At 42.0% G+C, this 15,182-nt stretch overlaps 1 protein-coding gene across 1 annotated transcript in view; it reads right to left on the bottom strand.

Moving 5' to 3' along the window:
* The window catches only part of GPATCH11 (G-patch domain containing 11), an 84,721-nt gene that overhangs the window by 18,951 nt on the left and 50,588 nt on the right, over window positions 1-15,182 (bottom strand). Inside the window, exon 5 of the mRNA XM_089694199.1 lies at window positions 2,528-2,618. Within this exon, the coding sequence (XP_089550325.1) occupies window positions 2,528-2,618 (91 nt within the window). The remainder of the gene's footprint in view (window positions 1-2,527; window positions 2,619-15,182) is intronic.

Here is a 15,182-nt window from a genome sequence, read left to right as displayed (position 1 = left end):
CAAATGACCCCCTTTTGCAAAGTAGACAGTCCGGCATATTTCATAACAGGCATGGCAAGTTTTTTGAAGTTGTAATTTTTTTGTCATAATTTTTCGGAAATAAAAAAAATGATTTTCATAATTTTTTTTTTTACATACTGTCACCAGTGCAGTACAGCGTCATCATATAACTGGCATGGCGGTGATCAGGGACACTGACTGGTGACAGTACGAAAAAAAATTGATAATTTTTTTTAAATTGTTTTATTATTTTATTACATTTTTTTCTCTTTAAGATTTTTTTTTTCATATTTCACTATGACCAAAGTAGCATAATGTTACCATAGTAACATTGTACTACTTTGGGGGAAGTGATCAGTATTTTTTTTTTTTACACAATTTTCTTATAGCAAAGAATTTCTTTGCTATAAGCAAGCATTTACCTGAATGAAATCGATTCAATCAGGGTTTTTTTTTTTGTGCTAAACTGTGATTTGGCCACAGCTAATCACATGACACAGCTGGGCTGTGATTGGCCCAGCTTGTGCATGTGATCGCTGTGACCATTCACAGCTAGCCACACTTGTATACCATGGATGGCATGAAAGGAAGCTCATCCACTGTATACAACTGTCATGTGACCTGCTGTGATTGGCCACAGCAGGTCACATGGTACTGGAAACGGGGCCAGTACACAGATCTGTCATCGGCCGTGTCCGAGGTACACGGCGGTGACAGATCGCATGGCTGCGTGGCTCTGCGGGCAGGCAAACTGCGCATGCCTAAAAGGATGCCATATGGCATCCACCCGGAGGGACGAGTTGCTCTCCCGGCAGCCTTTGTGCTATTGGCCAGGTGGGAACTGGTTAATCTTACTTTCATCCGTCCAAAGAATGCTTTTCCAGAACTGGTCTGGCTTTTTTTTAGATGTTTTTTGGCAAAGTCTAATCTGGCTTTTCTATTCTTCAGGCTTATGAACGGTTTGCACCTTGTGGTGAACCCTTTGTATTTGTTCTCGTGAAGTCTTCTCTTGATTTTGACAATGATACGCCCACCTCCTGGAGAGTGTCCTTCACTTGTCTGGATGTTGTGAATGGGGTTTTTTTTTACCATAAAGAGGATCCTGCGATCATCCACCACTGTTGTCTTTCGTGGACGTACATACCTTTTTATGTTGCTGAGCTCACCAGTGCATTCTTCTTTCCTCAGAATGTACCAAACTGTTAATTTGGCCACTCCAAATGTTGCTGCTATTTCTCTGATGGATTTGTTTTTCGTTTTTGAAACCTTACAATGGCCTGTTTCACTTGCATGGATAGCTCCTTTGAACGCATGATGTAGGTTCACAGCAATAGATTCCAAATGCAAATACCACACTTAGAATCAACTCCAGAGCTTTTACTTGCTTAATTGATTAAGAAATAACGAAGGAGTAGCCCAAACCTGGCCATGAAACAGCTTTTGATTCAATTGTCCAATTACTTTTGGTCCCTTGAAAACGGGGGGATGGCTACTCTTAAGAGCTGTAATTTTAAACCCTTCCTCCAATTTGGATGTACATACCCTCAAATTAAACCTGAGAGTGTGCACTTTCAGCCCATATCCATTATTTAACTATAGCTTGAATATGTTTTGGTAAATACCTGAAAGAAACTAAAATTGTGCCTGTGTCCAAATATATGGACCTAACTGTATATCTCCATCACATCAGGTGTGCCCATGAAGGCTCCTTTACATCAGGTATCCCATTCACAGTGCCACCTTACATCAGGTAGTCCCATCACAGAGTGCCCTCTTACACTCAAAGTACCCCTTTCCATCATATATCCCCATCAGTGCCCCTTTCCATTGCATGTGCCCATCAGAGTGCCCCCCGTAACATAAAATGTGCCCATCAGAGTGCCCCTGAACATCAAGTAAGCGGCATGCTGATGAGCACATTTAATGTTAAGGGGCACTCTGATGGGCACAATTTATGCTAAGGGGCACTCTTATGGGCACATTCTATGTTGTGCTCATCAGAGTGCCCCTTAATATAAAATGTGCTCATCAAAGTGCCCCTTAACATAAAATAAGCGGCATGCTGATGGGCACATTTATATTAAAGGGCATTCTGATAGGCACATTCTATGTTATGCTCATCAGAGTGCCCATCAGAGCGCTCGTTAATATAAATGTGCCCATCAGAGTGCTTACTAGGTTCCCAGGATCCTTGCTGAAGGGGCTGGGGTGCACGCTTATGAACAGGTAGGGAGCGGGAGCCGGGTGAGACAGTGAGCTGCAAGGGACGGGGCGCACGCATGATGTCATCGGTTGCCGGGACGACTGCCCTGATGAGCGGCAGATCTGTCATCCTAGTCTGGATGGGAGCGCTGCTCGGGCAGTTCTAAGACCGAGGTCCGCCATTTAGTGACCAATGGTCTATATAGTTTAATGTCCATAGTCCGGGCTCATGTGCAGTTGATAAATATATTCAACAGTTCCCATGGGCATATGTGACAAAGATTTTAAGAAAGGAGATAAAGTTTACTGCTAAACGTTAACTTACCTTCTGCTCATCTAGCTGCAGACATGCCCTCTGGCTTCTCCTTAGGTCGCCTTCTAGTTTCTGCTCTTCCTTTTTACTTCGTAATCTTGACCTAATGAAAAAGGAAATCTGTGGTCATAGATACATACATACATACATACATACAATATACAGTGCCTTGAAAAAGTATTCATACCCCTTGAAATTTTCCACATTTTGTCATGTTACAACCACAAACTTAAATGTATTTTATTGAGATTTTATGTGATAGACCAATACAAAGTGCCACACAATTGTGAAGTGGAAGGAAAATAATAAATTGTTTTCAAAAGTTTTTACAAAGAAATATCTGAAAAAAGGTGGCATGCATTTGAATTCAGCCCCTTTTACTCTGATACCCCTAACTAAAATCTCAGAGGTTTGTTAGAGATCATTAGTGAACAAACTGAATCAAGAAGGCCAAGGAACACACCAGACAGGTCAGGGATAAAGTTGTGAAGTATACAGCAGGATTAGGGTATAAAAAAATAGCCCAAGCTTTGAACATCTCACGGAGCACTGTTCAATCCATCATCCGAGAATGGAAAGAGTATGGCACAACTGCAAACCTACTACATAAACTGACAGGCCGGGCAAGGACAGCATTAATCAGAGAAGCATCCAAGAGGCCATGGTAACTCTGGAGGAGCTGCAGAGATCCACAGCTCTGGCTGGAGAATATGTCCACAGGACAACTATTAGTCGTACACTCCACAAATCTGATCATAAGAAGTCCTGTTTGCAGTTTGCGGGAAGATATGTGGGGGACACAGCAAACATGTGGAAAAAGGTGCTCTGGTCAGATGAGAGCAAAATTTTACTTTTTAGCCTAAAAGTAAAACGCTATTTGTGGCGGAAAACTAACACTGCACATCACCCTGAGCATACCATTCCCACCATGAAACATGGTGGTGGCAGCATCATGTTGTGGGGATGCTTTTCTTCAGCAGGGACAGGGAAGCTGGTCAGTTAATGGGAAGATCAGAGGCAGCACAGTGGCTAAATGGTTAGCACTTCCACCTGGCAGTACTAGGGTCGTTGGTTCGAATGCCAGCCATGGCACCACCAGTCTGGAGTTTGCATGTTCTCCCTGTGGCTGCGTGGGTTTCCTCCGGGTACTCCGGTTTCCTCCCACACTCCAAAGACATGCTGGTAGGTTAATTGGATCTTGTCTAAATTGGCCCTTGTATGTGTTGTATGAATGTAAGTTAAGGACCTTAGATTGTATGTCCCTTGAGGGTTAGGGACTGATGTAAATGTACAATATATGCAGTTGTGTTCAAAATAATAGCAGTGTGTTGAAAAAAGTGAATAAAGCTCAAAATCCTTCTAATAGCTTTTATTTCCATACACACAAATGCACTGGGAACACTACACATTCTATTCCAAATCAAAACATGAAGAAAAATATATCAAATTTATGTTGTCCCTCTAAAAAAATTTAAGAAAAGTGAATATTAGACTGTTCAAAAAAATAGCAGTGTTTGTATTCTTCTTGACAAACTCAAACATTCACTATATAAACTGAAAAATGTTTCAAGATTTTGCTTTCCTTTCAATCAATTAATATTTAGTTGTGTAACCACTGTTTCTGAGAACTGCTGTACATCTGTGTTGCATGGAGTCAACCAACTTCTGGCACATGTGAGCAGGTATTCCAGCCCAGGATGATTGGACTACATTCCACAGTCCTTCTCTATTTCTTGGTTTTGCCTCCGAAACTGCATTTTTGATGTCACCTCACAAGTTTTCTATTGGATTAAGATCTGGGGATTGGGCTGGCCACTCCATAACATCAATCTTGTTGGTCTGGAACCAAGATGTTGCACATTTACTGGTGTGTTTGTGGTCGTTGTCTTGTTGGAACACCCATTTCAAGGGCATTTCCTCTTCAGCATAAGGCAGCATGACCTCTTCAAGTATTCTGATGTATTCAAACTGATCCATGATTCCTGGTTTGGGGGTCGTCTGACAAACTGTCTCTGCCCACTAGACCCAAAAAGAACAATCTTACTTTCATCAGTCCACAAAATGTTGCGCCATTTCTCTTTAGGCCAGTCAATGTGCTCTTTGGCAAATTGTAACCTCTTCAGCACGTCTTTTTTTCAACAGTGGGACTTTGCGGGGGCTTCTTGCAGATAGCTTGGCTTCACATAGGCATCTTCTAATTGTAACAGTACTCACAGGTAACTTTACACCTTCTTTCATCTTCCTGGAGCTGATTGTTGGCTGAGTCCTTTCCATTTTGGCTATTCTTCTATCCATTCGAATGGTAGTTTTTCGCTTTCTTCCACATCTTTCAGGTTTAGGTTGCCATTTTAAAGCATTTGCGATCATTTTAGCTGAGCAGCCTATCATTTTTTGCACTTCTTTATATGTTTTCCTCTCTCCAATCAACTTTTTAATCAAGGTACGCTGGTCTGGAACGACCCATTTTCCTCAGAATTTCAGAGAGAAATGCACTGTAACCAGCATGTACAACATTTGCTGCATTCCTTCCTTAAATAAGGGCAATAATTGCCACCTGATTATCAAAGAATGAATGACCTCACTAATAGAACTCCACACTGCTATTATTTTGAACATGCCCCTTTCAATTAGTGATTCAGTTACACAGAATCAGCAGCATGCATGTCATGACTGGTCTGTTGGATTTCTATTACTCTACTACACCTGCTAGTAAATTATTTGCCATGTAGAAATATCATTTCTACCAAAAACAGTGATTGATCAGGTTAGTGATGTCTGACTGCTATTATTTTGAACACAACTGTATGTAAAGCGCTGTGTAAATTGACTGGTTCTAAATAAGTACCATAAATAAAATAAATAAGATGGATAGAGCCAAATACAGTGCAATCTTAATAGAAAACCTGTCTGCAAAAGACTTCAGACTGGGGCGGAGGTTCACCTTTTAGCAGGACAATGACCATTAACATACAGCCAGAGATACAATGGAATGGTTTAGGTCAAACATATTCATGTGTTAGAATGGCCCAGTCAAAGTCCAGACCTAAATCCAATTTGAGAATCTGTGGCAAGACTTGAAAATTGCTGTTCACTGACACTCTCCATCCAATCTGACAGAGCTTGAGCTATTTTGCAAAGAAAAATGTGCAAAAATGTCACTCTCTAGATATGCAAAGCTGGTACAGACATATCCAAAAGGACTTGTAGCTGTAATTGCAGCGAAAGGTGATTCTACAAAGTTTTGACTCAGGAGGGGCTAAATAAAAATGCACGCCACAGTTTTCAGATATTTATTTGTAAAAAATTCTGAAAACCATTTATCATTTTCCTTCCACTTCACAATTATGTGCCACTTTGTGTTGGTCTATCGCATAAAATCCCAATAAAATACATTTACGTTTGTGGTTGTAACATGACAAAATGTGAAAATTTCAAGACGTACGAATACTTTTTCAAGGCACTGTACATTTTAATTTTACAACATTGACATTTTAAGGGAGGAAGAGTGTCTTGACTGAGGTGGAAGGAGGATACTACCTTAGGGAGAAAAGAGGCATTTGGCCTCAGGACAACCTTGTCCTTGTGTAATACTACAAGATAAGGCTACTAATTCAGAGACCCTCTGCACCTACATGATAGCAAGGAGAAAGGCCACCTTGTGACGATCCCTAATGGGTTCTATGGGTGGCCTCTGAATCAGGTTAATATCTCATGTAGTCACAAGGAAACATACAGGGAGAGAAATGTGTTCAACACCCTGCAAAAAGGCCTTAACTAGGGAATTAGAGGCCAACGGTCTGTTGAAGGCCTGATGCTGGTCCAGACTAGGGTAGAAATGATACAGCAGATGAGCAGAGCTCGGGGGGGGGGGGGGGTTGGGAACAGCTCCAGTGCAACCAATGACGACACATGTGCATCCTAACCTGCAGCACGCTTCTCCTCCCAGGCTTCCCAGCTCTCGCTGTCTGTCTGCCGGGCTCTATGTGCTCTACAGGTATGGGAGGCTCTGATGGGGGATATGATGTAAGGGGGGCACTGATGTAAGGGAGACTCTGATGTGTAAATTTAATATAAGGGGGGCTCTGATGGGGGGAATCTGATGTAAGGTGGGCTTTGATGGTGTGTTGCATTTGATAGATATATATGCTGGATACAAATGGTAACATAGATACGATTGTTGCATTTCAGTTGACAGTTGGCTATTGTTCTGATTATTCTGTAGCCATGGTTAGCAAAAGCTTGACATTCTAAAGTATATGACCTATGGCATTTATGATACAACAGTGTCATCTTGAGGTCGAATTGGAGAATGTATCAACTATATAATTGGACACTGCAATAAAGTAGAGTCACAACCATGTGGGATTGGCCATCTACACTTTCTAAATAAAAGTCAACAACAGAAACTGACAAGAGAGGCTCTAAGATTACTTAACACCAAGCAGATAAGATATTAACACATACTGTTCATTCATTCTTGGACAGGCCAGTGACAAGACCACTTTACACATTAAAAGAACTCTTTGTTATGTTAATTTTATTCAGGTCACCTTGGTATTTGGGGAATAGCCTGTTTATCTAATTGAACATTCCAAAGGCTACATTGTATATGTGATTTGACCATACAAGAAGTATTTATTGATGGTAATTAGACTCCAGGGCTTATTATATGGTGAAAGGATGACTTGTGTACAAGGGCGGACTGACCATTTGGAAACTTGGGCACTGCCCGGGGTCAGTAGGGGGCCGCAAGAGATGCCCCTGGTACCTTTTTCATAGGATTTTTTGAGTTTGGGCAAGGACACAGGGGCCCCATGATCCACTATTGCCCGGGGGTCCCATGAGTTGTCAGTCCACCCCTGCTTGTGTATCTGGTAAACACTATAGTGAACCTAACTGTTACAAGTGAAGTCTTTTCATGTAAGAGCAAAAGTGTTTTGTTAGCCAATCAGAAACCCTCCAGTAAACTGTATTTCAAGGGAAGTTATTTTGGCTGGGAGAGGAGGTTTTCCTATCATTAATATGGGAGCACAAGTATAGATCACATTATTCCATGCATGGAAGCTACCTAGGTGCATATTATACAATTATTTTAATCTGGACACCAGAAGATCCACATGTAGCTTCCCCTACTGTTGTAAAAGGGCACGGAACACCTCTGGATAGAGTGCCTGTATTCCTGAATCCAGATGGATGTTGAGGGTTGAGAAAGCCCGTCAATTTTCCATGCCTAGGATGTGGATGGAAGACAGAGCCTGATCATGCAGCTCTGCCCAAGAGGGTCAGGACTTCTGGTGCTTCATTTATGGTTGATGTAAGCCATGGTCATGACATTGTCCAACAGGATTATAGCCAGGTGACCTTGCAGCAGAGAGGTCCAGCATTAAAAAGTATAACCAAATTGCCCCGAATTCCTGGATTTTAAATGGTAAGATGTGTTTCTCCTGACATGTCCCATGCACCTAGAGGGATTCCAGGACTCCATTACCAGCCAGACAGGCTGGCATCTGTTGTGAGAATTTCCTACTTCTTTGGAGGGGATTGGTTTCTTTGAGTTTAGCGCAGACTTGGAATTCCGCCTTGCCAGGGAAAGTTTGCTCTTGCAGATTAGATGAATGGGGCGGCCCAAATATTGAGTCTACAATATTGTGAAAAGATGGCAGCACGAGTGAATAAAAATAATCATAGTCTGTTTAATAAAGTCTATATACACTCACTTTATTAGGTACACCTTGCCAGTGCTGGGTTGGACCCCTTTTTGCCTTCAGAATGGCCTTAACTCTTTGTGGCATAGATTCAATAAGGTGTTGGAAACATTCCTCAGATTTTTTGGCCCATACTGAAATGATAGCATCACGAGATTGTAGATTTGTCGACAGAACATCCATGATGCGAATCTCCCGTTCCACCACATACCAAAGGTGCTCCATTGGATTGAGATTTAGTGACTGTGGAAGCCATTGGAGTACAGTGAACTCATTGTTATGTTTAAGAAACCAGTTTGAGATGATCTGAGCTTTGTGACATGGTGCATTATCCTGCTGGAAGCAGCCTTCAGAAGATGGGTACACTGTAGTCATAAAGCGATGGACATTGTCAGCAACAATACTCAGGTAGGCCGTGGCGTTCAAATGATGTTCAATTGGTCCTAAGGGGCCCAAAGTGTGCCAAGAAAATATCTCCCACACCATTACACCACCATCAGCCTGAGTCGTTAATAAAAGGCAGGATGGATCCAAGCTTTCATGTTATTTACGCCAAATTCTGACCCTACCATCTGAATGTTGCACCTGAAATCGAGACTCCTCAGACCAGGCAACATTTTTCTGATCTTCTATTGTCCAATTTTGGTAAGCCTGTGCGAACTGTAGCATCCGTTTCCTGTTATCTGACAGGAGTGGCACCCGGAGTGATCTTCTGCTGCTGTAGCCCATCTGCTTCAACGTGTTCTGTATTCAGAGATCGTATTCTGCATACCTTGGCTGCAACCAGTGGTTATTTGGGTTACTGTTGCCTATCATCTCGAACCAGTCTGCCAATTCTCCTCTGACCTCAACAAAGCATTTTCGTCCATACAACTGCCGCTCACTGGATATTTTCTCTTTTCGGACCATTCTCTTGTCCTAGAGATGGTTGTGTGTATAAATCCCAGTAGATCAGCAGTTTTTGAAATAATCAGACCAGCCTGTCTGCCACATTCAAAGTTACCAAAATCCCCTTTCTTCCCCATTCTGATGCTCAGTTTGAACTTCAAGTCATCTTCACCATGTCTAGATGCCTAAATGCATTGAGTTGCTGCAATGTGATTGGCTGATTAACAATTTCTGTTACCAAGCAATTGAACAGGTGTACCTAATGAAAGAGGTTGGTGAGCACCTGGGCTCCTCTCGTCCTGCACATGCTCAGAAATGCATTGCATTTTGATGACGTCAGACGCCACACGTGCTGATCCTGGACATATTGGAGACTCTACCAGGCTTTACCATCTTTGCTGCATATGCACAGCACCATCTGGCCTGATAAGAGAGCGCGCCTGGACTCCTCTCGTCCTGCACATGCTCAGAAACTAGTCGCATTTTGATGATGTCAGACGCCACACGTGCTGATCCCGGACATCTTGGAGACTCTGCCAGGCTTCACCATCTATGCTGCATATCCACAGCACCATCTGCTGGCAGACACCTTGGAGATTCCTCCAGGCTTACCATCCATGTTGCACATGCACAGCACCACCTGCTGGTGGACTCAATTGATCTCCTCTCTGGATCAGTCACACAACATCTGGCTATAGACGTCTCACCCTCTTACCCATGAGCCTGTTTTTAAATTCTAAGATGTGAGTTACTACTTATCTTTCTATTAAATATTTTCACAGTACACACTTAGAGACGCTGTGTTTCTTTGTTTTATTCAAAGATTGAGTCTGTTTATTTCATGCTGCCAAAATGGGCAGCAACAGCAAGGATTCTGGAGTGAAACTGGGCATATGACACTGCCTTGAAGGAGGCTACTACCATCAAGCCTAGAAGATACTTGTGTAGGCACAAATCAAGGGCTAACCCTGCGTGTTGTAAATAAATGGATGAGGACTAATTATTATTGTAATTATTACTGTTATTGTGAAAACAGGAGTATACTAGCAGGTATATAACACAAAATTCCTCCAATCCAACGGAATCTCCAGATGCAACCTGGTCCTCCAGAGGGATTAGCATTTATTGGATCCCAGAACAGACGACAAAGTTCACAAAGTACCTGCAAATATTACAACAATCAGAAGCCTCCAAAGTACCCAATTCCCCTGTCATACATTAGCAAGCATATTGACATTCCACCTTCCAGCATATATCGCTATGCGATCACATAATAACAATGCTAGCAAAGCTGTTATGAATCAATCTGATTGACCCATAAATCAATCTGAATGGCCCACAGCTCTCACATGGTACATGGGCCAATCACATCACCCTGTACCATGTGACCAGCTGGAGCCAATTACAGACCACTGTATTTTGAACTGTCATGAACTTATTCCATTCATGACAGTTCAAAACAAGCACTGCATTGCAGAACAATAATATTTATTGTTCCTGCAATGCAAAATGTAACAGAAAAAAGAAAAAAAAAGAAAATTATGCTATTAATAAAATAATGCTATAAAAATGATGATTTTTTTTTTTTTTTAAATTACTTGCCAACCGCCCGCCCACAATGTGCAGGTGAGCGACGGCTCTGGGCAAAGCGTCTTACCCTGACATTACTTTCTATTTCCGGGTGTGTGTGCGCATGCATGCGCCCCCCGCTGCCCCCTAGGCCAGTCAAGGGAGAGAAGAGAACACCACACTGAGTAAAAGCACTACATTTTACACACACATTAGATTAGCATATTTAACCCTTTTTATCCCCCTATGAACCCTTTGATCACCCCATTTGATCAACCTGTCACCCGTACAGTGTCATTATATAGAACTTTTCACTGATCACTGTATTACTGCCACTAATGACATCAGATAGCGTCAGGGACCCTCCCAGCCAGGGTCAGCTAGTGTTAGATTGCTTGTACATTAGCGCACTCACGCCATAGGTTGCTGATCACCACCATTAATAGTATAGGGTTTGTACTGATCAATATATTGGTCATGAATAGAACTATACTACTGCCTCCTTAGTATAGTGTCCCCCAAAAACGCAGTGTGAGCAGGATTAGCCCCGTTCACTGCCAGTACTAGCGTTTAGCCCCTCCACTCTTTTTCATGGAAGATATGTATCAACTGATTGTGGGCCAAAGCAATTTATACGCACAACAATACATGGCCGCCCACCCAGTTCTTGCCAGACAATTCGCATGGAAACCTATCACGGTTTCTGAATTTAAAATTTTTCTGGGGCCTAACACCCAACATGGGCATTACAAAAAAGAATGAACTGCAGTCATATTGGTCCACAGATCTGATTCAACATATGCCAATGTTCTCTGCTCTTACATAGATGCCCAACATGGACCAGCAATGTACTGGTACATCACTGGACTTTGAGTAGTTATACCAGGATGATGCCTGCAGCTACAGGAACATTCAGCAGTTTAGAAATCCTTCTGTAACCAATGCCATCAATATGTTTTGCAACAATAAGGTTGCAAAGGTCTTGAGAGAGCATGAGATGTTTCTTGTGTTACACCTTGGTAATGACACACTTTTTTCACTTTTTTATAGGCCATCATTTGAGACTGAACCAGCTGATATTAATTTGCACTGACAAGGGGCATGATTGCTTTCTATTTACTGATAGATTTCAGTTGGTTTCTTTGCTTTCCATGCCTTTTTGCACCACCCTTTCTTCATGTGTTCAATACTTTTTCCCTGTGTCATTCCATTTTACTACACGTAACGTAATTTCTGAATTTATTTGTTTTGGTTTCTTTGTATGTATGGATTGCATGGGTTACTGACGTGGTGAAAATTTCCTGTCAATAGCACCTTTAGAATGAGACCAAAATTGAACTCTTTGGATGCCGTAATTCACACCAGGTTTGGAGGCCAAATGGCACTGCACATCCCCCCAAAATCACCAAACCAACAGTGAACTTTGGAGGTGGAAACATCATGGTGTGGGCTGTTTTACAGCATACGGTACTGGTAAAACTTCATGTCACTGAAGGAGGGATGAATGGAAAAATGTACTAAGACATTCTTGATAAAAATCTGCTGCCATTTACCAGGATGATGAAGATGAAATGAGGGTGGACATTTCAGCAAGACAATGATCCTAAACACAATGCCAAGCAACTTTCAATTGGATTCAAAGAAAGGGTTAGCTAAACAGAAACCATGGCAAAGGCAGCCATGTCTTGAGGTTTGATATTTCTGAGAGAGTCCTCAGACAGAGACTAAACAGTCAGTATCGCAAATGCAATTTGCCTTGAGGTAGAATTATGTCTAACTGAATATTAGGCCAGACACTGAAGAAACTAAGAAAAAAGCCCTAAGGAGCTACAGGTCCACCTCACTTCTGTGACTCATATGAATAATAAAAAATTTCACTGGTAAACTTTTTGAGTCTGGAGACAAAAACAAGAAGCTTCTGGCTAATTTAGTGGCAAACTGCTGTTATCAAACAGTGGTTCTGGAGCGATTTACACCCACGGGCTCCAGTGTCAAGTCCCCTTCTAAAATGTATATTGTTGTTATGGCTCTTTGTATGCTGACTTTGGTGTGGATCCGGATCAAAATTTACAGGGGGTTCTCTCCAGTCTCTCATTACCCCAACTCACACCTGCAGAGGTGGAAAGTCTAGAGGCTTTGCTAACTCTAGAAATTGAAGCCGCTATGTTTTCATTTCCTATTTCTGAAATTGGATATCTGCCTAATCACTATGATTGTGCCTAACTTCTACTTCCAGATTGCATACCTTGTTCATGTGGAAGCTGCTACCCTCATTGATCAAGGGGTACCAGAGTTGTAACTCCAGTTGGGATAGTTTGTTCTTAATGTTATGTTTTCTATTGAGCCTGGGAATGCCCAAAGGCTCTGTTTTGTAGGGTATTTTTCTAAAACCAACAAAAAAAAAATTGGGAAAAAAAAAAGCAAAAGCCCTAGAACTCTACTTACATAGTTAGTCTGGCTGAAAAAAGACAAAAGTCCATCCAGTTCAACCGAAAAAAAAGTTATAATCCTATACCAACAGTTGATCCAGAAGAAGGCAAAAAAAACCCCAGCAAAGCATGATCCAATTTGCTCCTGCAGGGGAAAAAAATCCTTCCTGATCCCCCAAGAGGCAATCGGATATTCCCTGGATCAACTTCACCTATAATTGTTAGTATCCAGTTATATTATATGTATCTAGGAAAGAATCCAGGACTTTTTTTTAAAAGCAATCCACTGAGCTGGCCAGAACAAACTCTTGAGGGAGTCTATTCCACATTTTCACAGCTCTTACTGTGAAGAAACCTTTCCATATTTGGATATGAACTCTCTTTTCCTAGAGACGAAAAGCTGTGCCCCCTTGTCCACTGTGATGACCTAAGGGTGAATAATTCTATACATACACCAAGTTCATTATATGAACCGCTGATGTATTTATACATGTTGATCATATTATCCCTTAATCTCCTCTTCTCAAGAGAGAATACTTGCTGGCTACAAAATTATTTCATTTACAGCAGAAGTAAACCATCCTATCCTTTACAGCCAAGGACGCTGCCATTTCATCCTTTGTTTAATCTGCAGATACCATAGTGCTGCACATGTGATCAGCTACGACACCAACCATTTGATGGATTAACAGTTCGGTTGAGAGCTAACATAGGCAAACTAATAGCTGTGACAGTTATTTAAGGCACGCATTGAATGTAACAATTCTGAGAAAGTTAAATTTGTGGGTTTTGCTCTGCTTTAAATAAAGACCATATAAAGAAAGAAAGAAATACGCAAAACACTAAACATTCACTTTAACCAAGCAGAACCCAGTTTGTATGTTTTCTCTGTACAATAAACTATACTGATATCCTTACTGACCACTTCAAGAAAATAAGCTCATCTTCTAAAAAGCAGTTCCTCCCCATAATATTCTAATATATTGTCTTCTTATCCTCCACATATGCCTTTGCAGACATTTTATTAGACAGATGATGGATAGACTTTTATGAGCTGTCTGGTAACTTAATCCCTCAAACACAAAGATAAGCCTGAACAAAATGGCTCTGCTGTTGATTTTCTTCACTGGCGGTTGAAAAGCCACAGCACTGCAGTAAAACACCGGAGAGTTATTTCGTTATTACTTCAGCATTTTCTACAATTGTATTGTGTAACAATTCTATCCATTCTCTTTGGTGTCAGAGTGACTGCAACCAGAGAGAACTTTCAAAGACTGCCGCCATAGGAGATACAAAGTTCTTATGCAGACCCATTGGAGGGCAGTAGCATGGAAAACCTAGGGTCTATAATGCCTAAACTTCTATTTTTAAGAAGAAAGCATGTGTTTTATTGTATATACAGTATTTATGTTAAAAACTAAAATGTAAACCTTTTTTTTCTGTATGTATGTCAACGTCCTACCTTTTCCCAGAGGTTATGTTACTCCATGTGCTGGCATCCATCTTGGATTTCTGCTGAGCATGATGGGAATCTTTTATGCCTTCAGGTCTCTGAGGTCCATCCCCCAGAGGGGTGTGGCTGAGTACATATAAGCCTGTGATCTGCACATGCTCTTTGCACTTGTGTCTTGTGTCTTTGTCTTGCTACAGCTCTGTGTATACGCTCGTGACTCTTCTGGTATCTGACTCGGCTTGTGACTAAAACCATTCTCTGTGTTTTCCTTCGATCTGACCTTCCGTTGCTGAACCCGGCCCGTGACCTGTGATTCTCTGTCTACTGTTCTGTACCGTTTTGTCCCATTTTTGTGACCCGGCTTGCCTGACTACGCTATTGTCATTCTCACCAGCTACACGCCATTGGCGGCAGCCATTACCGCAGCCGGGGTGTCTCGGGGGCCGCGACCTGGTTCCTGGCTGCGTCAAGTCCATCCCCACCATCAGGGGCCCTGGTGAAGGGCAGCCTGGGACTTAGACTCCGCGCCCTGAGGGACTTCGGTCTGTTGGTGGTGGTTGTCGTCAGCCAGTGCATTACCCTGCCACTAGGCCTACCTGTCTGTTCCACAGCCCTGCCCTGAC

Source organism: Staurois parvus, unplaced genomic scaffold, assembly GCF_062004578.1.
Source record: "Staurois parvus isolate SC_StPar_1 unplaced genomic scaffold, SC_StPar_1.0 ptg000655l, whole genome shotgun sequence".
NCBI lineage: Eukaryota > Metazoa > Chordata > Amphibia > Anura > Ranidae > Staurois > Staurois parvus.
This window is presented reverse-complemented; position numbering and strand designations above follow the sequence as displayed.